We start from the raw sequence: 22,444 nt of genomic DNA, 5'->3' as shown, positions 1-22,444 counted from the left end.
GGGTGACGGGTGATCGACCACCAGCCTGGAGGATTTGTCAATACGGAGGGTGGCCAGAGACCGGAAGGCCGACGACTGCCCTGTGGGAAGGCGAGCTAAGGACTGCCTGATCAGTACATGGTGCGGATGGGTATCAGGTGTTTTTTTTTAATAGCGATATGGAGTCTATGTTCTATGCACTGTTTCTGATTTGATTGCACTGTCTTGCCTGTGTTTGTTATTGTTATCTTTGTGATGAATGGAATTGGAATTTGAGGTTTGTCTTCATCTCCCTGAAAACTGGTTGAACCGTGGGGTTTGGGGTTTGACTTTGCTGCTTTATCCCTTGTATATAGTAGGGTTTTTTGTGAACTGCTGCTTTCTGTTTATTGTTAACTGTACTCTGTACTGTTTAATAAATGTATAAACAGGGTATTTAGAATCTCCTCCGTTTAGGGGACTGACTCTGCTGGCTGGGCCAAAGTCAGTGTGTTACTGCTGGTGTTGGTTTTTTATTTGGGCCTGGTTTAGGGGGATCTGATTCCTGAACTGGCTGAATTATATTGCCAGTTTGTTAACTGGTATTCCTTTTTTTTTAGTGACGACTGATTTCTAAACTGCCTGATTCATACAATGTGTTTCAGGTGTAACTTGGTTCTTATTAGGGAACTGTTGTTTCACTGGCTGGTTACAGCCTGTGTGTTACTCTTTTACTTTGAGAAGGACTATGCTGATTTTTTTGTGGCAGGGCTCAGCCCTTGCACTCTTGTTTTTCTTTTGAATGTGTCTTCACTTTTTTTGGTGTTTGGACTGAGCCCTTGTGAGAAAATACATCTTTAGAGATGAACTGTCCCTGTGGATAGGCCTGGCCCTTGTCAGTGGACTAGGCCTTTGAAAAGACCTGTGTGCTGGGAGGTGAACATTTGCTGCACCCTGGAGTGGACTCTGCCTTTGGGAGTAGACCAAATCCCTATCTGAGATATTGGTGGACAGCCAAGATTCCTAAGCATATGGAAATGTTACTGCAGAGGAAGTAATGCTATCGTTTACATGGTGGACGCTGCAGATTTTGAAAATATTGAAGCTTCAAAGAACGAAATTCATAACTTATTAGATAGATCACAGTTGCAAGGAATTCGTGTTGGAGAAAAACTAGATTGGGGCACTCCCCAGAATGGAACACCATATGCCTGTCTGCTCCAGCTCATCACTTGCTCCTTCATGCATCCATCTTGGCTAGCAGTTGCAATCACTTGAAGGATATGTTCTACACCAAACCCTTCCATTTCAATGTGCCTCTGCCAGGCTCAGGATGCATACACATCATGTTGGCTTCAATCTTCTCTCTCTCTTTTCCCTTTTTCCCCTCCCCCAGCTGTAGCATAGAATTAGTCATGTTGACCCCTTTCCTGTTCTTCATGTGTAAATATCAAAAGCAATGATTTCAAATTGATTAGAATAAAAATAAGCGGGATTTAGAATCTTCTCAGTTAGGGGACCGACTCTGTTGAAAAAAGTGTGCTTCTGCTTTTTGGGGAACTTGATTCTTAAACTGGCTGAATTATACAGCCAGTTTGTTAACTGGTATTCCTTTTTTTTTATTGACTACTGATTTCTAAACTGCCTGATTTACAGTCAATGTATTTCAGGTGTATTTTAGCCCTCATTAGGGAACTGTTGTTTCACTGAGTGGCTACAGCCTGTGTTAGTTGTTTTCTCAAAGTAAAAGAGTATGTTGATTTTTGTGGCAGGGCTTAGCCCTTGCACTCTGATTTTCTTTTTTTTTGTATGTTTTCACTTTTTTGGTGCTTGGACCGAGCCCTTGTGAGAAAATACATCTTTCCAGATGAACTGTTCTTGTATGGGTAGGCCTGGCCCTTTTGGTGGTTTAGGTTTCTGTAAAGACTGAACACCTGTATGTGTACCAGGAGATGAGCAATTACTGTGTCCTGGAGTTCGGGAGTGGACCAAATTTGTGAGTTAACTGCATCTTTATAATGTACTGTATTTGTGTGAGTGGGCTTGGTTCTCTATGGATGGGCCAGGATTCTGTGGAGACTGAAAACCTGTGGGGTGTGCATTTGCTGTCTATGGTTGTGGACTCTGTTGGTTGATAATTTGACTCTGTCTTGTTGGATTTATCAGCTGCGCTGTCTTATGTGTCCCTTGATCTGGCAGGCCTGACTGTGAGCTCGGAGGCTCATAAAGACAGCTTTCGGACAACCTCGAGCCGGGGGGTGGCTAGGCCGTCCTGTGAACCTGAAGGTAGGTAAGTTGCCCCAAAAGCTGGAAGGTGAGTAGGCCATTCTGAGCGCTGTCGTCCCAAGGAAAGGGTAATCGGGACAAGCTGTCCGAGAAGTGGCCGAAAGGTGCATGGTGCGAACGGAGAGCTGGAAGGGGAGTAGGGACGGGCTGCCTTTGAGTGGCTGGGATGGACGGGTGACTTGCTGGGTTGCTCTTGTTGGGAGGGAGGGGGGGTTTGTATTCTGCACACTGTTTCTTATCTAATTGGACTGTCTGGTATATATTTGTTACTGTTGCTTTTGTGATGACTGAAGGTGGGATTTGAGGTTTGTCTTTATTTCCCTGGAAAGTGTTTGAATGGTGGGGTTTGGGGCCTGGCTTTACTGCCTCTTTCCTCTGTAAATTGTTTCTCTGTATATGGCTGTTAACATTAATTGTTTATTTGTAAATTGTACTGTTTAATAAAACAAAAAAGTCGGATTTTGAATCTCCTCTGTTTTCATGAGGGGAGGTGGGGACTGACTCTGAGCTGGCTAGCCATAGCTGGTGTACTGTGCACAAGTAAAGGGTGACCTAGTGATTGGATGCCAGCCATTTCATCTGCAGTTATTTCATGTTCCTTTTCTGCCAATGTTATGGGTTGGGCCTTGACTAGGAACACCATCTTAGAATCTTGTGTGCCAGGCAATGTCCCCGTTTAACGAATCACATTTATTATGGAGGTTATTGCTGCACAAGTCCAAATAGATTATATATTGAAATTCTAGATTGGGAATGCTTGACTTCAAGGCCAAAGTGAAGCCACTGAATCAAACTGGCAACATAGTTTTCATTAGGCCAGTTGGACCATTTCATGTTCTATTGCTTTATCAAACTTTCTGGTATTGTAATGCTGAATTTCTGTTTTTTAGTGATATGTTTGTTTAGAATATGATTTAGATTAAAAAGTTTGTACTGGGCCGATGACCCTCGCAGTATCAAGGAATAAGGCACACCTATATTTTAATGTAACTTTTTTTCAGATTATTTCAGAATGACTACTGGAAAAGCCACGATTGGGAAGCTAGCCCCTGATTTTGAAGCCACTGCTGTGATGCCAAATGGACAATTTGAGCAACTTAAACTGTCTAAATACAGAGGTAAAAATAATGCCAGAGTGTAGGTAAAGTTATAAAACAATGGTTGAAAATTTTATTAAGGTTTGTAATAACTTGACATTGGATAGATTTGTAAATGTGATTTTGTGAGCTGTTTGATAGTCATTAAAATTGTTGGTGTGTCGCAGAGCCAGCAGCAACACTGACTTCTGCTTGCTACAACTGGAAGAGGAGCTATAAATCGTTTTTTTTTTTTAACCCCTCATTTGATTACAACAGAAATTTGAATATTTTTAGTACACAGCTATATCACACAACCTAATTTTGACTCTTTGAACTATCATTTACAAAGTTGCCTTGAGTGAAAGAAAGAAAGGAATGTTATTACTCTCATTAAGAAAAATGAAGTAATTTTACATCATCCCCTCCCATACACACGCACGCAAAACGGAGATATAAAATTTAAAAGAGGAAAGTGTATGGTATAATAGGAATATAGGGTATGCTGTTTAACAATTTCCGAGAGACTTTCAGTTACCAAAATTAAACCTCAGCCCACAGTGGTTCTGTTATAGTGTGGAATCCTCAGCAGTAACAAATTCTGAAGAAACCTTGAGTTCCTGGTAAGTTTATGTTTCTCCAATCTGTTTCATCAGCAGTTAGCTTTCAAAATGCTGAAAGCGAACAAGAGAGAGCAAAGGACTTCCAGTCATTGTTGTAAATCCATTTTCTTTGTGCTGCTCTGCCATAGAGTTACTTATTTGCGTACTGAGTTTGGCTCCAGGATGAATAGTTGCAGGCTTCCCTTTCGTGCTTAATATATGCAGCTTAAGTGTTACTTTGAGTTTCTTGAAAATGAGGAAACTGGTGAAATCCGAGTTCATCCCTTGTGGTTGGAGGGTTGCGGAGACTTGCGGAGCGTTTCCGAGAACACCTCTGGGACACCCGGACCAACCAACCCAACCACCCTGTAGCTCAACATTTCAATTCCCCCTCCCACTCCACCAAGGATATGCAGGTCTTTGGACTCCTCCATCGTCAGACCACAGCGAAACGACGGTTGGAGGAAGAACGCCTCATCTTCCGGCTAGGAACCCTCCAACCACAAGGGATGAACTCGGATTTCACCAGTTTCCTCATTTCCCCTCCCCCCAGCCTGTCTCAGTCAAATCCATCAAATTCAGCACCGCCTTCCCAACCTGCAATCTTCTTCCCGACCTCTCCGCCCCCACCCCAGTCTGACCTATCACCCTCACCTTGACCTCTTTCCACCTATCACATTTCCGACGCCCCTCCCCCAAGTCCCTCCTCCCTATCTTTTACCTTAGCCTGCTGGACCAACTTTCCTCATTCCTGAAGAAGGGCTAATGCCCGAAACGTCGATTCTCCCTTTCCCTAGATGCTGCCTGACCTGCTGCGCTTTTCCAGCAACACATTTCCATCTATTATTCACCTTTGCTAAGTATGACTGCAATCACCTTAGTGTGAAAGGATTAGGTGGTGTGGAATCTTTAAAGTGCATTCAAGAGAGGTTTTTGTGTCAGTATGTAGATGGTCCTACTAGAAATGGGGTAGTTGAATTTTCAGTGGGGATAGTGACCATAACTAAGTTTCAAAGTCCTTATGGAAAGGGTTATGCAGAAGTTGTCTAAATTGGGGAAAAGCCAATTTCAATATCATTCAACAGGATCTGATAAACATAGACTGGGAGCAGCTACTCCCAGTCTAAGTCTGTTTGGAAAGTGGGAAATATTTTTAAAATAGTATAGTGGGAATACAGGGCCAGTATGTTCCTGTAAGTATCAAGGTCATGGGAACAAGTCCAGGGAACCCTGGATGTCAAGGTATTTCATGAGTTTGATAAAGAAAAAGAAGGAAGCATATATCATGTACAACATGTATAAAACAGGAGAGGCTCTTCAAAGGTATAGTGTGTGCAGGGGGTTTCTCAAAAAGTAAATTGAGGGCAAAGAGGGACCATGAAATATCTTTAGCAGATAGGATCAAGGAAAATTCTAAAGCATTTTATAAATATGTTAAGAGTGAGAGGGTTATCAGGGAAAGTGTGCGACCTATTACAGACTGAAGGGGCAACCTGGGCATGGAGCCTGAGGATGTGGGTGAGGCTTTAAAAGGATACTACTTTTCTGTAGTCACAGAAGAGGAAGACGTTGTCAGGGATTTCATTTGAGATGGTGAGGTTCTAGAACATCTTAAGATTAGAAGGTGATATTATATATTTTAGTGTGCTTAAAGACCTATTTCCCCAGCACCTGATAAGATGTATTGCAAGCTGCTATGGGAGGCAAAGGAGATTGATGGGCCCAGGCAGAGAGATTTAATACTTCACTAGTCACAGTTGAAGTGCCGCATGACTGGAGGATAGCTAATATGGTGCTTTTGTTCAGGAGAGGCAGCAGGGATGGGCCAGGTAGTAACAGACCAGTTAGCCTGGTGCCACTGGTAGGGAAACTATGGAAAAACATTGAGGGACAGGATTAATTGACGCTTGGAAAGGCATGGATTGATCAGGGATAGTCAGCATAGAGTTGGTAAAGGACAATCCTGGCTGACACTGAGTTTTTGGAAAGGTGCCTAAATATATTGATGAGGGTAGTATATGGACTTCAGGTCGGCTCTGACAAGGAGTCTGATGGAAGCTGGTCCAAAAGAGCCCAGTTGGCAAACAGGGTCCAAACATGGCTTGCGAACAGGAGGCAAAGTGTAATGGTGAAGGAATGTTGTGATTGGAAACCTGTGACCGGCAGTGTGCTGCTACGATCCTTGCTCTTTGATATCAGCATTAATGACTTGAATGTGAATGTAGAAGGTTTTATTAGCAAGTTTGCAGATGCCAAATTGGTAATGTTGTTGATAGTGTAGAGGATGGTCTTGGGCCGCAGCCAGGTATTGACCAGCTGGTAAATTGGGCAGAGCAGTGGAAATTCTGAAATTAGATGGAATCTAACCCTGATAATTACAAGGTAATGCAGTAAGGGAAGAATATACACAATGAATGATAGGTCTCTAAAGAGTAAAGAGGAACAAAGGGATCTTGGTGTTCAAGTCCATAGGTCCCTGACCGGCACAGCTAGACAAGGGAATCAAGAACGCTTATGGGATGTTTTCCTTCATTAACCCATGTATAGACTATAGAAGCATGCAAGTCTTGTTATAACTTCATAAAACATTGGTTAGGCCACAAATGGAATATTGTGTGAAGTCCTGGCTGCCATACTATTGGAAGGTCTTGATTACACTGGAGAGAGTGCAGAGGGGAATCACTAGGATATTGCACGAAAAGTCTGTTATGAAGACAAATTGGATAGTTTGGGTTTGTTAACCTTGGAGCAAAGGGGTCTGAGGTGGTGGAGAGGGGGGGAGCGGGGCGAGAGAGAGAGGGTGGGAGGTGCTGTGGGGGATCTAATTGAGGTGTACAAAATTGAGAGATATAGACAGTAGATCATGAGAATCTTTTCACTGTGGCAGACATGCCTAAGACCAAAGGGCTAACATTTAAGGTGAGAGAAATAAGTGGTTGAAGAGTTTTGAGAATTTTTCACCCAGAGGGTAGTAGAAATCTGGATTGCGATGCCTTAAATAGGGTGGAGGCAGGTACTTTTGAAGCACTTAAGAAACATCTGGAAGAGCACTCCAAATGCAAGGGCATTACAGGCTATGGACCAAGTGCAGGTAAAGAGCATGAGGAGAAAGTGAGGACTGCAGATGCTGGAGACCAGAGTTGAAGTGTGGTGCTGGAAAAGCACAGCCAGTCAGGCATCATCTGAGGAGCAGGAGAATCGGCGTTTTGGCCATAAACCCTTCACCAGGAATAGCATTAGTATAGTTTGGTCTTTGGTAGGCATAGACATGGGTTGAAGTGCCTGATTCTAGACTATATAACTCTTATGATAGTGAGAGTGCTCATCTTAGCCAATTAAGTTAATAGGTTGGAAATATTTTTAAAGGTGCATAGCGTTTTCCTTTTCTTTGTTAGCATATTTGAACGGATTTAAAGGGTTTTCTGAATTTTTTGGAAGTCGCTTCAGCTAACTTTGACTTTGTCCATTCATATCTGTCAGAATTGGGAGACATTCTGCAGCTATATAATGGACCTCTGAGGTTCAAGAAAAGCAGGTACATTAACACCACTACCAACAGCAGGAGCAACAACAATGGCACCTGCTTTCTCCTCAACCATGTGCCACTCCGTTGATCAGTGGGGATGGGCACAGACCTGTAGCTTAAGGGAGGTGATTTCCCCAGCAAAGCAAATGCAGACAAGATCAGCTTCTCTGATAAGATGTAGTAGCAATGCCTAAGAAGGCCAAAACTGTCAGATTTTTGACAGCTTACCACCACCTTCCCAAAGGCAATTAAGGGGATGCGTAATAAATGCTCGTCAGCTAGCGATGTCCTTGTTCCTGTGAGTGAATAGAAAAAAAACTATAGCCTCCTGAATCAAGACCTTTTTTGAGAGCCAGGCAGTAAAATCATTCTCGTGGCGGCCACGGACTGAATTCCTCCACCTTCAACTCCATCCAGGAGGTGATAAGATATGCAAATATATTTCCCAGGAGATTAATATGGTACATGCCAATGCTGTCATTTAAGTGCACTTTTATACTGATGAAGCTGGTAGTATGCAGAGGGTTCTCACTTACATTGCAATAGCTGAATTTCGAGGAGAAAGTGAGGTCTGCAGATGCTGGAGATCAAAGTTGAAACTTTATTGCTGGAACAGCACAGCAGGTCAGGCAGCATCCAGGGAACAGGAGATTCGACGTTTCGGGCACAGGCCCTTCTTCAGGAATCCTGCTGTTCCAGCAATAAAGTTTCAACAATAGCTGAATTTCCACAGGAATATCATTGTTGCTTGTCTCTTGATTTGAGGATACCATCTACTCAGGTTTACAATTTTTGCCCTGATTTTTAATGACAGATTTTTGTTCCATATATCTTAAGGCATTTGGGACAGGATGTCCCATGAGTTAGTGGCATTTGACTACAGGATTTGTGCAGGAACAGGAAGTCAAACACGATACATGGGAATCAAGGCACCTTCAGATCATTATTTATCATTCTGAAGGGTTTCTTCATCAGCTGCGTACAGCTGTCATGTGACTATTGGGTGGCTTTCATGTATATCTGTCCAGCTGATTTCAGAAGCTACCATGATTCCTTCATTTTGCAGCCATAATTTCTCTTGGGGAATTTACAAAGAGTGAGTAATTGCTCTGGAGACTGGACAATCTTGTGAGGACCTGGTAGAGGACCCTGGGAAGTGCCCTCCCACTGATACAGAGAAAAAATTTAACAACGTGCTTGTAACCTTAAGTATTATCTTTTGAACAAGTCATTGGGCTGTTGAAGATGAGCTTCATATGCTTGAGTAGATCTTGAGGTCTGCCTCTGTATTCTTGAGCAAGTGTTGAGCATGATTGTAGTCTCTTGTGCCTTGCGCAAGATGTTTCTGCAGAAAGGAATGAAGTTACAGAAGAGTGAAGTTGCTGCTTACTTTGCATCATCATCTCAAGGAAGAGAGCCTAATGTGGCCAGGGTGCTTACAACCACTTACCGCAATGTTACAAAAGCCCATGACTGGATCTGATAGGCATGTTTCAAATGACCAGAGTACGTAAAATAAAGAACACCACAAATGTTGTTAAGGAAGAAATTTCAGGATGTTTATCTAGCGATAGTGGATAAACAGAGATACATTTCCAAGTGAGAATGGTTTATGGCTTGGAGGGGAACTTGTAGCTGATATTATTTTCAGGCATCTGTTGCCCGTTAAGGTTGTAGAGATTACGGGTTTGAAAAGTGCTGTTGGAGGAGTCTTGGTGATTTGCTGCATGCATCTTATATGGTACACTTTGCTATTGATATGTGTTGGTAGTGAGGGGAATAAATGTTGTTTGTGGTGGATGGAATACTAGTCAAGAAGAATGCTTGTCATGAATGATATCATGCTTGAGAATAGTTGGAGCTGTATTCGTCCAGGCACTCCTTTTACCTTTTGTAGACAGTAGACAGTCTTTGTCGAGAAAGGAGGTGAGTTTTTGCTGTAGAAATTCTCGTCTCTGAAATGCTGTTGTGCCCACAGTATTGTTATGGCTGATCCAGTTCAGTTTCTGGCCAACAGTAACCCCCAAGATATTGATAGTGGAGGATTCTCTAATAGTAATGCCATTGAACATTTAAGGACTGTGATTTGATTCCTTGTACTTGTGTGGTGTGAATATTATGTGTCACTTATCATCCAAAGCCGAGATATTGTCCAAGTCTTGCCCTATAAGGACATAAAGTGTTTCAGTATCTGAGTGGCATGAAAATGTTACGGAATGTTGTACAGCCATGGAACATTCCTATTTCTGACCTTTGCGATATATAGAGAGGGAGAGACATTGAAGCAGCTCAAGATGATTGAACTAATGATACTACCCTGAGCAAACTCCTGCAGTGATAACATTGGACTGAGATTGACCTCTAATATCCACTAGTCTTCCTTTTATGCTTTCTGTTCTCATGTGGTGCTGTGGCTTCAACAAAGGTAAAGGCAGGCTGCTCATTCCTCTGCTCTAACAGTCGAGAGGTGTGTATGCTGTACAGAGTAGACTTGGTCGTTGAGGCAGAAGGCAATTTCCCTTTGTGGGAAAGGGGAAATGGATGCAAAAGGTGAGAGGTGGAGTACCTTGAAGATTCCTGTTTCCATTTGCTGTTTCTCAATTTTTCTCTCATGGTTTATCTAAATGAACAACATTGCTAGTCAAGAGCTTGAGAGCACTTTCCTGCACTTCGTTAAGGTGTTGAGCAACCAATGTGAGAAATTCCTCCATATTGTTTAAAATGGCAGACTGAGTATGTGAACTACTGCTTGGGATAAGCATGCGTTCAGCTGCCTGTTGCACCTGTCCTTTTATGGGCATGAACATCACAAATGCCTGATGCATTATGAGTCTTGTGGCAGAGAGCCAGATGAGGAAAGAATTATTATAAAATGTTTTGACAGTCATAATCTTACAGTCGTATCTGAAGATCTTTCTGTTCAAATTCTGCTGTTTTTATCAGTTTTGAGATAAAATTGTGACATTTTGCTAATATCCTGCTTCAGATTAAAAGTTTGTTTCTCTCTAACTTTGTTTATAAAAGATCTCCATTATGGGGTGGTGTATTGACATGTAGATTGGTAATACTACAGACCAGTACCTATTTAGGCAGTTGGAATTCTTTTAAAAATCCAGAGTTCTCGCATACAATTTTCTAATGTGATTTTTGAGAAATGGGAAATCATCTTGGCATACACTGAGCTCTATATTTGTTATTTAGGGAACTAAGGTATTAATAACTAAGAATGTTTGTCTTTTTTGCCTTTTTAGATGTAATGTCATGAGCTGCAGTATGGCCATGCCAGGATGACCTATGTGGACCTCACCCAGCACTAATGCATCTTATTTAGGCACACACTGTTGTTGAGCCCTTCTGTCCTTTGGAATCTAGATAGTTGGAGGAGCTGGTACTTGCTCATGGTTGCAATTTGTACAGAGAAGGCATTCGCCACAACTTGGTGTTAGATGTCTAGAAGCCAAATCTTTACTTATGAAACAAAGTTTGAAAATATGTGCAGGTGGGAAAATTGTCTTCGACTATATGTTCATATGTGAACAAGCTGGATTTCCATAAATTAGAATCCCTTACTATTTGTATATAAGAAAGTTATTTACAGAGTGATGGAAGGGGAAAGTATATATCAGTGATTGAGAAGACAGTAGTATTAAAAAAAAAAGTTAAGGCTGCTGGTATCTCAAGTTTCTGGAGATGTATTGATTAGCTCTGGTGAACAATGTAGTTTCAGTTCCATGGCATGAGGGTATGTGTGAATGTTCCAACAGGAGATAGGACCACTGAAGTCGCTGACCTCTGAATGCTGAGGCAGCCATGGGGATTGTCAGTTGTGTTTTGAGGTTGGCCTTGAAAATTAGAATTGCAAAATGATTTGACAGTCATAGTCATAGAGATGTACAGCATGGAAACAGACCCTTCAGTCCAACCCATCCATGCCGACCAGCTATCCCAACGCAATTTAGTCCCACCTGCCAGCACCCGGCCCATATCCCTCCAAACCCATATATTCATTTACCCATCCAAATGCCTCTTAAATGTTGCTATTGTACCAGTGTCCACCACATCCTCTGGCAGCTCATTCCATACATGTACCACCCTCTGTGTGAAAAAGTTGCCCCTTAGGTCTCTCTTATATCTTTGCCCTCTAGTTCTGGACTCCCTGACCCCAGGGAAAAGACTTTGCCTATTTATCCTATCCATGCCCCTTATAATTTTGTAAACCTCTATAAGGTCACCCCTCAGCCTCTGACGCTCCAAGATCTTTCTGATTAAATTGTGCTAAATATCCAAATTGAGATGAAATTGTGGCAGCAGTTTTAAATTAAAAAACCAAGAAAACAAAAAAGTTTTTTAGCCTCAAACCCCTGAATACCTTGACACATTCCCATCCCCTGACTTATCAATGCATTTTTTAACACTAAACTTGTGTGTTGAAGTATCTGCTGTTGGTCTATTAAATGAAGCATGCTTTTACACAGCATTACCTTATATAGGGGTGATCTGTGATCAGTGCAAAAAGGAAAGTGGGTGGTCGGCCTCTATGCATTGACTGACTGGTTTGGTATTTTGAAGTATTCATCATGCTATTCAAAAATACCAGGAGGAATCCAGTGGCAGCACTGGAACATTATTGTACAAGCACAGAGGTGTTGAAGTGATATGATTTTTGTCTCTTGAGGTGGCAAAAAGAATGGGTCACTTCAGAGGACTATCTGGTGTATACATTGCTTTTATTGCTCTTTAGATTGGAAATAATAAGTGAACAGGCATTCTTAACATAGTCAGAAGTCACATCACCAGGTTATCGGTTTATTTGAAATCCAAGCTTTTGGATCTTTCATCAGATGACAAAGGAGCAGCGCTCCAAAAGCTTGTGTTCAAATAGAGGCTCCTCTATCTGGCATTTGATTATCTGAATTTTGGATTTTCCAGACAAGATCACAAGGTCCTGATGCTTGGCTAAACTGTTATCCGGCATTCTATTATCTGAACATTCGATAATCTGAACAAAATACTCATTCGGATAATTGAGGTTCTTCTGTAAATCTGTTGGACTGGAATCTGGTGTTGGGTGACTACTTCTGACTTTCTCCACCCCAGTCCAAAACTGGTACCTCCACACCATTCTCGACATAGGTTGCAATTGTTGGTTTTGTACAAAGTTAACATACTGAATGTTTGTTTTTTGATTCACAATACTGTTTATGAATTTAACTGTTCATTTTCTCAACAGGAAAATACGTAGTCTTCTTTTTCTACCCACTTGATTTCTCCTATGTGTGCCCAACTGAGATTATCGCTTTTAGTGATCGTATAGAAGATTTCAACAAGATTAATTGTGAAATAATTGCTGCTTCTACAGACTCCCATTTTGCTCATTTAGCTTGGTATGTAGTCTTCCTTTTGGCCAATGTGCCCAGTCCTTGAATTGCACTTGCAAAGTATCCTAGAAAGTAATTGTACTGTTAAGTATTTATTTTTTCTTCTTGCCAACTTCCAAGTTTCATTTAATTATTTAATTGTAATTGCCAATGTAAAAGTATTTGGAAAGCTATAGGTAAACTAGATGGTGTTATTTTCATGTTTGTCTTGTTTTTAATAATCTGATAACCTATTTTACTCATCAACCTGTTCAGAAAATGTTATCACACTTCTAGAGCAGTGGGACTCAAACCAATACTACCACTGTGCCACAAAGAGTCTTTCTTAGATGAATAAGGATGGCTGTTGCACTCTAGTTATGTTTTAGTTGCTGGTAAAAAGGTTGACCAATAAATATTCTGAGTGCAGGGGACCAGCAGAAGATTGTGTTAGGGTAATGAAATAATGATGTGTTTTAATTTTCCATAATTCTTGTTGGTATTCTGCATGTGACTATGGAGGAGATTCCAGTTCCAAAGTACTGAAATTCCTTAATTTGAGGAGTCCCATGTTTGTATGAGAGAGATGAAGGCACAATTCAATGCAGAGTCTATTTGTACCATGATATTTTTATTTAATATTAGAAAGAGGAAATGTTTCCAAAAAATGCAGTATGGTGGATGTTATTATTAAAATCAACCTGTTCAGATATATGATGATGCATCAAGTGGGACTTGAACCCAGGCCTCCTGGTTTAAAAGTAGAGAACCATTGTGCCACAGAAGTGCTTAGCTGGCAGTATCATATATTTTCCAATCACCCTGTTCAGAGATGTTACTACACCTCTAATGACGTTTAGAACAGTTGGGACCTGGTCCTCTTGGTCCAGAGATAGGGATACCACCATTGTGAAAAATTAAGCTGGCAATATCGGATATTTTATATTTAACCTGTTCAGAGAAATGCTATGGGAAGGATGGGGGTGGGAGGAAGTAGGGGTGGGAGGTTGACTTTTTTTGCTAAGAGATAACACTTATGGCTGTACTTGGGGAAGATATTCCTGGGATACATCCAGAGACGTTTTGGGTGGAACTGAGAAAGGGATGATCACCTTTTTCGGATTGTACTATTACCCCCCCCCCCCCCCAAATAGTCAGGGGGATATTGAGAAACAAATTTTGTAATGAGATCTTGGTTATCTATAAGAAGAATAGTGTAGTTATGGTAGGGGATTTTAACTTTCCATATGTAGACTGGGATTGCCATAGTGTTGAGTTTAGATGAAGAGGAATTTGTTAGGTGTGTACAAGAAAAAAATTCTGATTTCAGTATGTGGATGTGTCTACTGGAGAAGGTGCAAAACTTGACCTACTCTTGGGAAATAAGGCAGGGTGAGTGACTGAGGTGTCAGTGGGGGAGTGACTTTGGGGCCAGTGACTGTAGTCCTATTAGTTTTAAAATAGTGATGAGAAAGGATAGACCAAATCTAAAAGTTTGAAGTTCTAAATTGAAGGAAGGACAATTTTTTGATTGATATTGGGCAAGAACTTTCAAAAGCTGATTGGGGGCAGATGTTCACAGGTAAAGGGACGGCTAGAAAATTGGACGCATTCAAAAATGAGATAACGAGAATCCAGAAACAGTCAGTTCCTGTGAGCGTGAGGGGCAGAGCTGGTAGGTGTAGGGAATGCTGGATGACTAGAAAAATTGAGGATTTGGTTAAAAAGAAGGAAACATATATCGGGTGCAGACTGGAGAAGGACATGGAAGATACAGAATGTGAGGAAATAGATGGTGACATCTTAAAAAATGTCCATGTTACAGAGGAAGTGGTGCTGGATGTATTAATGCAAAAAGGTGGATAAATCCACTGGACCTGATCAGGTGTACCTTAGAACTCTCTCTAAGAAGCAATGGAAGTGATTGCTGGCCCCCTACTAATATTTATATGATCAGTAGTCATAGGTAAGGTGCTGGAAGACTGGAGGCTGGCTAACATGGTGCCACTATTTAAGAAGGAGAAAGTGAGGACTGCAGATGCTGGAGGGAAGAGCTGAAAATGTGTCGCTGGAAAAGCGCAGCAGGTCAGGGAGCATCCAAGGAACAGGAGAATCGACGTTTCGGACATAAGCCCTTCTTCAGGCTTCTTCCTGAAGAAGGGCTTATGCCCGAAACGTCGATTCTCCTGTTCGTTGGATGCTGCCTGACCTGCTGCGCTTTTCCAGCAACACATTTTCAGCCACTATTTAAGAAGCATGGTAAGGAAAAGCCAGGGAACTATAGATTGGTGAGCCTGGCTTTCTAATTCAACACCAGTGCTGTACCACAAGGACCCTCAAATTGGCAGTATGATGATTTCTGAACAATCTGTTCAGAGATGTTATCTCACACCTCCAGAGCAGGTGATTAGATTAGATTAGATTAGATTATATTACAGTGTGGAAACAGGCCCTTCGGCCCAACAAGTCCACACCGACCCGCCGAAGCGAAACCCATCCATACCCCTACATTTACCCCTTACCTAACACCTACGGGCAATTTAGCATGGCCAATTCACCTGACCCTGCACATCTTTGGACTGTGGGAGGAAACCGGAGCACCCGGAGGAAACCCACGCAGACACGGGGAGAACGTGCAAACTCCACACAGTCAGTCGCCTGAGGCAGGAATTGAACCCAGGTCTCAGGCGCTGTGAGGCAGCAGTGCTAACCACTGTGCCACCGTGCCGCCCACGGTGGGACATGAAAGTGGGCCTCTTGAGGTAAGGACACTACCACTGTGCCACAGAAGTTCTTGATAATGATTTTTATCTGTCCACGTTCTCACTAGCTACATCTTATTTGCCCTAGTTGCTATTGAAACAGTGATACCTACTTGTCAGTACTTAGCCCTCACAGATGAGTTACTTGCGCTGCAAATATGTACCTATCTAATTGCAGTATGTAAGTGATTATGATCCTGGGAAATGAGGCAGAGTTGCTGCACAATATTACAGCTTTGTCCTGGAGCTGTTTTTAAAGGTCTCCATGGGATTTCTGGGCTTATTTATTGTTTAGTACTGTGAAAAATGGCATTGATGAAGCATTCTCATAATTTAATCAGATTTTTAATTGCTTTTTAATTTTTAAAAAGGGATCATTGCCTTTATTGGGATCCAAAGGGGTGATATTATTTTACCAGCACTGAAACTACTGTACAATGGATATAGGTATAATTGTAATCCAGCCACAACAGAATGGGAAAAAGGAATGACCTGCATTTGAATGGCTCCTTGCACAATTACCAGATCTCGAAAAGCACTTTGCAGCCAATTAAGTACTTGTTGACAGTTGTGAAGGTCTTGTGGCTTTAGTGTCCCTGCCTCTGAACGAAAGCTCTGAATATAAGTTGTATTACCAAGATTTGATGGCAGAGGACTGTGTGTATTTGATATGACTACGCAAGTCGAGTATCAACGTGCAAAACCTTTCAGGATATGCCCATGGCAAATGTAAGTGTGGGAGTGCTTCCTTGTCTATGGATTGCAAAGAAGTTGGTTCCTCTACCATCGTAAGAATGGTTCAGTAATAAGTAAGCCTTTGAGTCTGCTGTTGTTCAGTAAAATTGTAATTGACCTGGTGGTTGTCTCCATTTTCCTGCCAATCCGCATAACCCTTTTTGATCAAAAATCTGTCTATTCAGCCTTGAATAAATTTAATGACCAAAGCTCCAGCTTGATAGTGGTGGAGATGTGAGTGGATAGGTGGAGATGGAGCCCAGAGAAGAGAGATTTAAGTAATAATAAGAGGTAAGAATGAGAAAATAGCTGTGCTGAATGCGATTAATATAATGGGCCGAGGAGTACATGCAAAGAGGTCACTGCTGAAAGCAACCTATGTTATAACAGGACAGGATGTGAGGTGGGTAGAACAAACACGGAAGGCTGGAATTAGGCTCTGAAGTCATTTGAACTCAATGTTGAATCCTAGAGGTTGCAGGATCCACAAGTGAAAAATAAGATTTTGTTCTTCAATCTTGCATTGAGGCTTCACAGAACACTTTAGCAAGCCCAGGACAGAAATGCTGAAGTGTCAAGCAACTGGAAGCTCAGGGGATATAGAACATAGATGTTCTGCAAAGTGATCACTCGGGCAGCATTTTATCTCCCCTTTCTTGACCCTCTTATTGTCATTAACAAATTAGCTGCCATACAAATGGATCCCTTATCTAAACTATTGATGCACGTGGTATCCTCAGCACTCATCCCTGTGGCATTCAACTTGTTACAACTTGTCAACTCCAAAAAAAATCCATTTATCCCTTCTCTCTGTTTCTTAGCTAACCATTTCATTATCTATGTTTTGTTACCCCAACATTATCTGCCTTAACGTGTTAAAATAACTCCTTTATCCAACTAAATTAGTTAAACGTGATTTTCTTCCACAAAATCATAATGATTCTTGTGGATTACATTATTATTCTTTAAGTATTCTGCAATAACAGAGTGATAGATTCTTGCAATTTTACTATTCCAGATATTATACTGAGCTGGAAGTTTCTTGCTTTAGATCTCCCTCCTTTCTTGAACAAAGGCATTACCTCTATTATTTTCCAATCCACTGGTCCCTGTTCCAGAATCTGAGGAATTTGGGAAGATTTGTAATTAATGCTTCTGTTCTCTCAGCAGCCAGTTCTTTTAAGATGAAGGGATGCAGACGATATCTTTGGGAACAAAATCAGAAATTGATGGAAAAGGTCTAGCAGCATCTGTAGAGAAAAATCAGAGTTAATGTTTTGGGTCGAGTGACCTCTCCTCGTAACTGTCTTTGGGAAGTTTTTCAGTCTTCAGAAGTGAAGTCAAATACAAAATACCTGTTTAAATCCTACTTTATTTTCTTTTCTAGTATCAGCTTTCCAGACCTACCATCTGAATGACTTATACAAGCTTCAATTCTCTTCCTATTTAAATATTTTTAGAATCTCCTACCTTTTTTGTTTTTATATAACTAGCTTGGTTTCTCTCATACTCTGCTTTTTCCCTTTTTTAAAATTTTTAAATTCTTCTTTGTTCTTCAAATCTCTTTGAATTTTCTGATCTACCATTAACATTTATTTAGTTATTTAGTGTTTCTGTCAATTTGGTGCTCCATCATTATCCATAACTCCAGGCTACAACATGCAAATAAGTTTGTTACCAAAGCAACTCGACTTCTTGCAGCCTGGTTGTCTCAATTGGCTGAAATGTTCATATGGACCAAATTAATGACAATAGCATGAGGTTCAGTCTGGCTGGTTTTGATTTGGAACTTGCTTTGGGTCTGTGTTGGGTCTTTGGGTTCATATGCATTGGTACAGGTCATTCTCCTATAATGGGTGTTTTGTCAGTGCAATTTGGCTTTAATGCGATTGATGAATTGGGGAACGTTTTTTCTACAACATGAACTCCCATTGGCTATTACACGATTCCTTCCCCATCACTAGGTGTCACTGTACGCAGATGACTGGACTCCGCATCACATGGTCAGTCAGCTTGCACACTTTCTGGTGAAGAGCTTCATGGAAGGTACGGTGCTGTACTCAGTAATTTAAAGTTTTTTATGAATCTCACTGTGATTTCCATGACTATGAAAGAATGTCAACAGGCAGCATCCAGGTGAAAAACTTACTGGTGATGACTGTAAAAGAAAAGCTCTAACATTTGAACAGAAGCTAGATCTAAAGTGTTTTGAGCATAATGGAAGAGCATGTGATATTGTTCATGCAACAGGAATAAAGGAGTCTATGCTACACACCATTAGAGACAATGCAGAAAGAATTAAAGCAAGCTGCATTGCTGAAACAAGTCTGAGAGCTAGCAAGTCTGTCAGATCATGAAGAAAGGAACTTGAGATGGAGTGGCTTCTGAGTACATGGGTAGAAGATCAATCAAAAATGTGAACTTGAACCACCTTTCTCAACATAAAATAGAAAGCCTTATCAATTTATGAGGACCTAAAGACAAAGTGGAAAGTCCTGCAGATAAGCTTGCCCCCAGTGCTAGTAGTGACTGGTTTTAAGATCTGAGCTTTTCATAACGTGATGTTACATGGCGAAGCTACCAGTGCAGGTGAATGCATGCTGTCATTTCTTCCCATGGTGAAAAAATTGATTGATTTGAGGAAGAAGGCTACATCATAGATCTAATTTTGAGTTTGGACAAGGCCAGTTTATACTGGAAACGAATGCCATCCAGAACTACATTTCTAAGAATGAAGCTCATGCTCCAGGTATTAAGATTGCAAAAGATTGTATGACTGTGTTGTTGGGTTACAATGCTAGTGAAAACTTAAGCCTGTGTTGGTGTACCACTCTGCCAACCTGCAAACTTTGGAAGATTACCTTAAGTCCAGTCTAGGTGTTTACTTCAGGTCAAGCAAAATCGGTTGGATGATGGGGGCAACGTTTTCTGTGCTTTTTATTTTTGATGTTTTCAAGGATGTTTTTAGAAATTATTGCAGCAGTAAAAATTTGGATTTCAAGATTCTCCTTTTTTTTACTGAGCAATGCACCAAGTTGTACTTCCACCATCGGTGAGCTTTCTGAAACCATCAAATGCTATTTCTACCTCCAAACACAACCCCTGTCCTTTTTAACCCATGTACCAGGGTGCAATAGCAGCTTTTAAAACTTATTCAAGGCATGTATTCAAAAAGCTGATTGCACCTACTGAGGGGGATAATAAAGACAGTGTTCTTCAATTTTGGAAGAGCTTTTACATTAAGAATGCTATTTACATCATTGTGGATGCCTGAGGTGATGTCAGTAAGGACTGCTTACGTGCAGTTTGGTGGAAGTTTCTCCCAGATTTTCTTCATGTTTTTAAAGGTGTTAAATTGTCAGAGGAGCTTCCAGCAATCAAAGAACATTAAGTCACTTTTGCAAAGCAAGTTGGATTTGAAGAAGTGGAGACGAAGATGTCATGAAGCAGCATGAGTCCCATCGTGAGGATACTGCTCGAAATAGAAGCTCAAAATAAAGTAGTAGTAGTCTAGGATGCAGCACCATGAGAATTTCCCACTTTTGTCTTCTATTCTGATGGAGGTTGAGAAGCTTTAGACCTCTTAGATACTGACTGTGATGCAGAACACAGCAGGACAGCAGTTTGTGGCATTAAGTCTTATCTGCCACCCTATGAACAGCTTTTTCATGAAAGAAAGATGGCAAAGCAACAAAAACCAGATGTCTTGTTAAGCCAACCTCCAAGAAACAGTCTGAGGGCAATGATCCATAAACCATGAAACCATCCACTTTTGGACTAAATATTTTATTCTGTTGTAATCCTGCACCCAGAACTGCACATGTAAGTAATGGTGATGACACTCAGCCCCTGTTTAATACTAGACTATAACTCAGCAAACTCAAAGCTCTTAGTGTTAAATTTATTATCATGTTTCTCTCCAATGTGTCTTGCTCTCCAATGTGTCTTGCTCTCCAATGTGTCTTGCTCTCCAATGTGTCCTGCTCTCCAATGTGTCCTGCTCTCCAATGTGTCCTGCTCTCCAATGTGTCCTGCTCTCCAATGTGTCCTGCTCTCCAATGTGTCCTGCTCTCCAATGTGTCCTGCTCTCCAATGTGTCCTGCTCTCCAATGTGTCCTGCTCTCCAATGTGTCCTGCTCTCCAATGTGTCCTGCTCTCCAATGTGTCCTGCTCTCCAATGTGTCCTGCTCTCCAATGTGTCCTGCTCTCCAATGTGTCCTGCTCTCCAATGTGTCCTGCTCTCCAATGTGTCCTGCTCTCCAATGTGTCCTGCTCTCCAATGTGTCCTGCTCTCCAATGTGTCCTGCTCTCCAATGTGTCCTGCTCTCCAATGTGTCCTGCTCTCCAATGTGTCCTGCTCTCCAATGTGTCCTGCTCTCCAATGTGTCCTGCTCTCCAATGTGTCCTGCTCTCCAATGTGTCCTGCTCTCCAATGTGTCCTGCTCTCCAATGTGTCCTGCTCTCCAATGTGTCCTGCTCTCCAATGTGTCCTGCTCTCCAATGTGTCCTGCTCTCCAATGTGACTTTCAGATTTACTTAGACTGTGCCACCGTTTTGGGTTAGGCTAGCTACTATTTTTGTTTCAATTTTCACTGATCTATTTGGTGTTTTGCCCCAACCCCATTTTTCCCTTAGGCGCCATTATTTCTATTGTGCAATTTTCCGTCGCTTGAGGTTGCATGGGAACTCGGCTACCGTGTTATACGAGAATAAACTATATCATCTGAAGTGCTTTGGGTAGATTCACTGCCACCAATCTCTTATTGATATTATCTGGATTATAGATACCAAGAGGGGACGAATGCCCATGCAATCTTTGGCAAAGTAAGGTTTGGTACTGTTTTGAAGGTCATTGCCCTCCAAAACCAGTAGACCATTTTGGATACTGTTGGGGGAGATGGCTCGCCAGGAGAGAGCAGCAGTTGCCAAGATCATGGCACCGTGGTGGGCACTGCTGTTCAGAAGGATGGGAAAAAGACTCGTTCGGCTTTAGTCATAGGGGATTCTATTGTGAGGGGAGTAGATAGGCGGTCCTGTGGCTGAAAACAGGACTCTAGAATGATATGTTGCCTCCCAGGTACTCGCGTCAGGGATGTCACCGATCGGCTGCAGAACATTCTAAAAGGGAAGGGTGAACAGCCAGTTGTCTTGGTGCATATAGGTACCAATGACATAAGTAAAAAAACAAAATGAGGTCCTGAAAGAAGAATTCAGGGAGCTAGGAGAGAATTTAAAGAGGAGGACCTCAAAGGTAGTGATCTCTGGAAAGCGCAGAAATGAAAAAATAGGCAGGATGAACATGTAACTTGAGGGATGGTGTAGGAGGGAGGGGTTCAGATTTGTTGGACATTGGGACCGGTTCTGGGGAAGATGGGACTATTGCAAAATGGACAGTCTACATCTGAACCAGACTGGAACCAATGTCCTTCGGGGAGTTTATGCTACTGCTGTTGGGGAAGTTTTAAACGAATGTGGCAGGGGGCTGGGAACCAGAAGAGAAAACAAGTAGGCAGTGAGGTGGAGACTGTAAGAATCATGAAGATAGCATTAATAACGGGAAGAGTAGGCAGAGAGCAGATGAACGCAAAAGAACTGGTGGCCTGAAATGCATCTACTTTAAGGCAAGGAGTATAGTCTGTAAGGCAGATGAACTTAAGGTTTGGATTGGTGCCTGGGAGTATAACGTTATTTGCAATCACAGAGACTTGGTTGAAGCAAGGGCATGATTGGCAATTAAATGGATGCTTCAGACAGGACAGGGAGGGAGTAAAAAGGGGGTGGTGGGGGAAGGGGAAGTTGCATTGCTGGTCAGGGATGATATCGCGGCTGTGCTAAAGGAGGACACTATGGATAGTGAGACATTATGGGTGGAGCTGAGAAATAAGAAGGGTGCAGTTACACTGGGGCTGTATTACAGACCTCCAAACAGTGAGCCTGAGGTAGAAGAAAAAATTGGTAAACAGATTATGGAAAGATGTAGAGGCAATAGGGTAGTGGTGATGGGAGATTTTAATTTTCCCAACACTAACTGGGATACACTTAGCGTCAGAGGTCTGGATGGTGTAGGAGTTGTAAGAAGCATCTAGGAAAGTTTTCTAGAGCAGTATGTCAATAGTCCAGACGAGGGAAGGGGCCATATTGG

The 22,444-nt window shown here is 41.8% G+C and overlaps 1 protein-coding gene across 1 annotated transcript in view; it reads left to right on the top strand.

The window, feature by feature from the left end:
* Window positions 1–2,163: 2,163 nt before the first annotated feature.
* Window positions 2,164–22,444, top strand: part of LOC122554307 (peroxiredoxin-1-like) — a 55,656-nt gene continuing 35,375 nt past the window's right edge. The window contains exons 1-3 of the mRNA XM_043699117.2: window positions 2,164–2,244; window positions 3,246–3,362; window positions 12,679–12,832. Coding sequence (XP_043555052.1) covers window positions 3,257–3,362; window positions 12,679–12,832 — 260 coding nt within the window. The 5' untranslated portion in view covers window positions 2,164–2,244; window positions 3,246–3,256. The remainder of the gene's footprint in view (window positions 2,245–3,245; window positions 3,363–12,678; window positions 12,833–22,444) is intronic.

Source organism: Chiloscyllium plagiosum, unplaced genomic scaffold (genome assembly GCF_037043375.1).
Source record: "Chiloscyllium plagiosum isolate Xiang-an unplaced genomic scaffold, Cpla_swu_hap1 HiC_scaffold_9, whole genome shotgun sequence".
Lineage (NCBI taxonomy): Eukaryota > Metazoa > Chordata > Chondrichthyes > Orectolobiformes > Hemiscylliidae > Chiloscyllium > Chiloscyllium plagiosum.
Note: the sequence above shows the minus strand (reverse complement) of the source record. Positions and strands in the feature narration are given on the sequence as shown.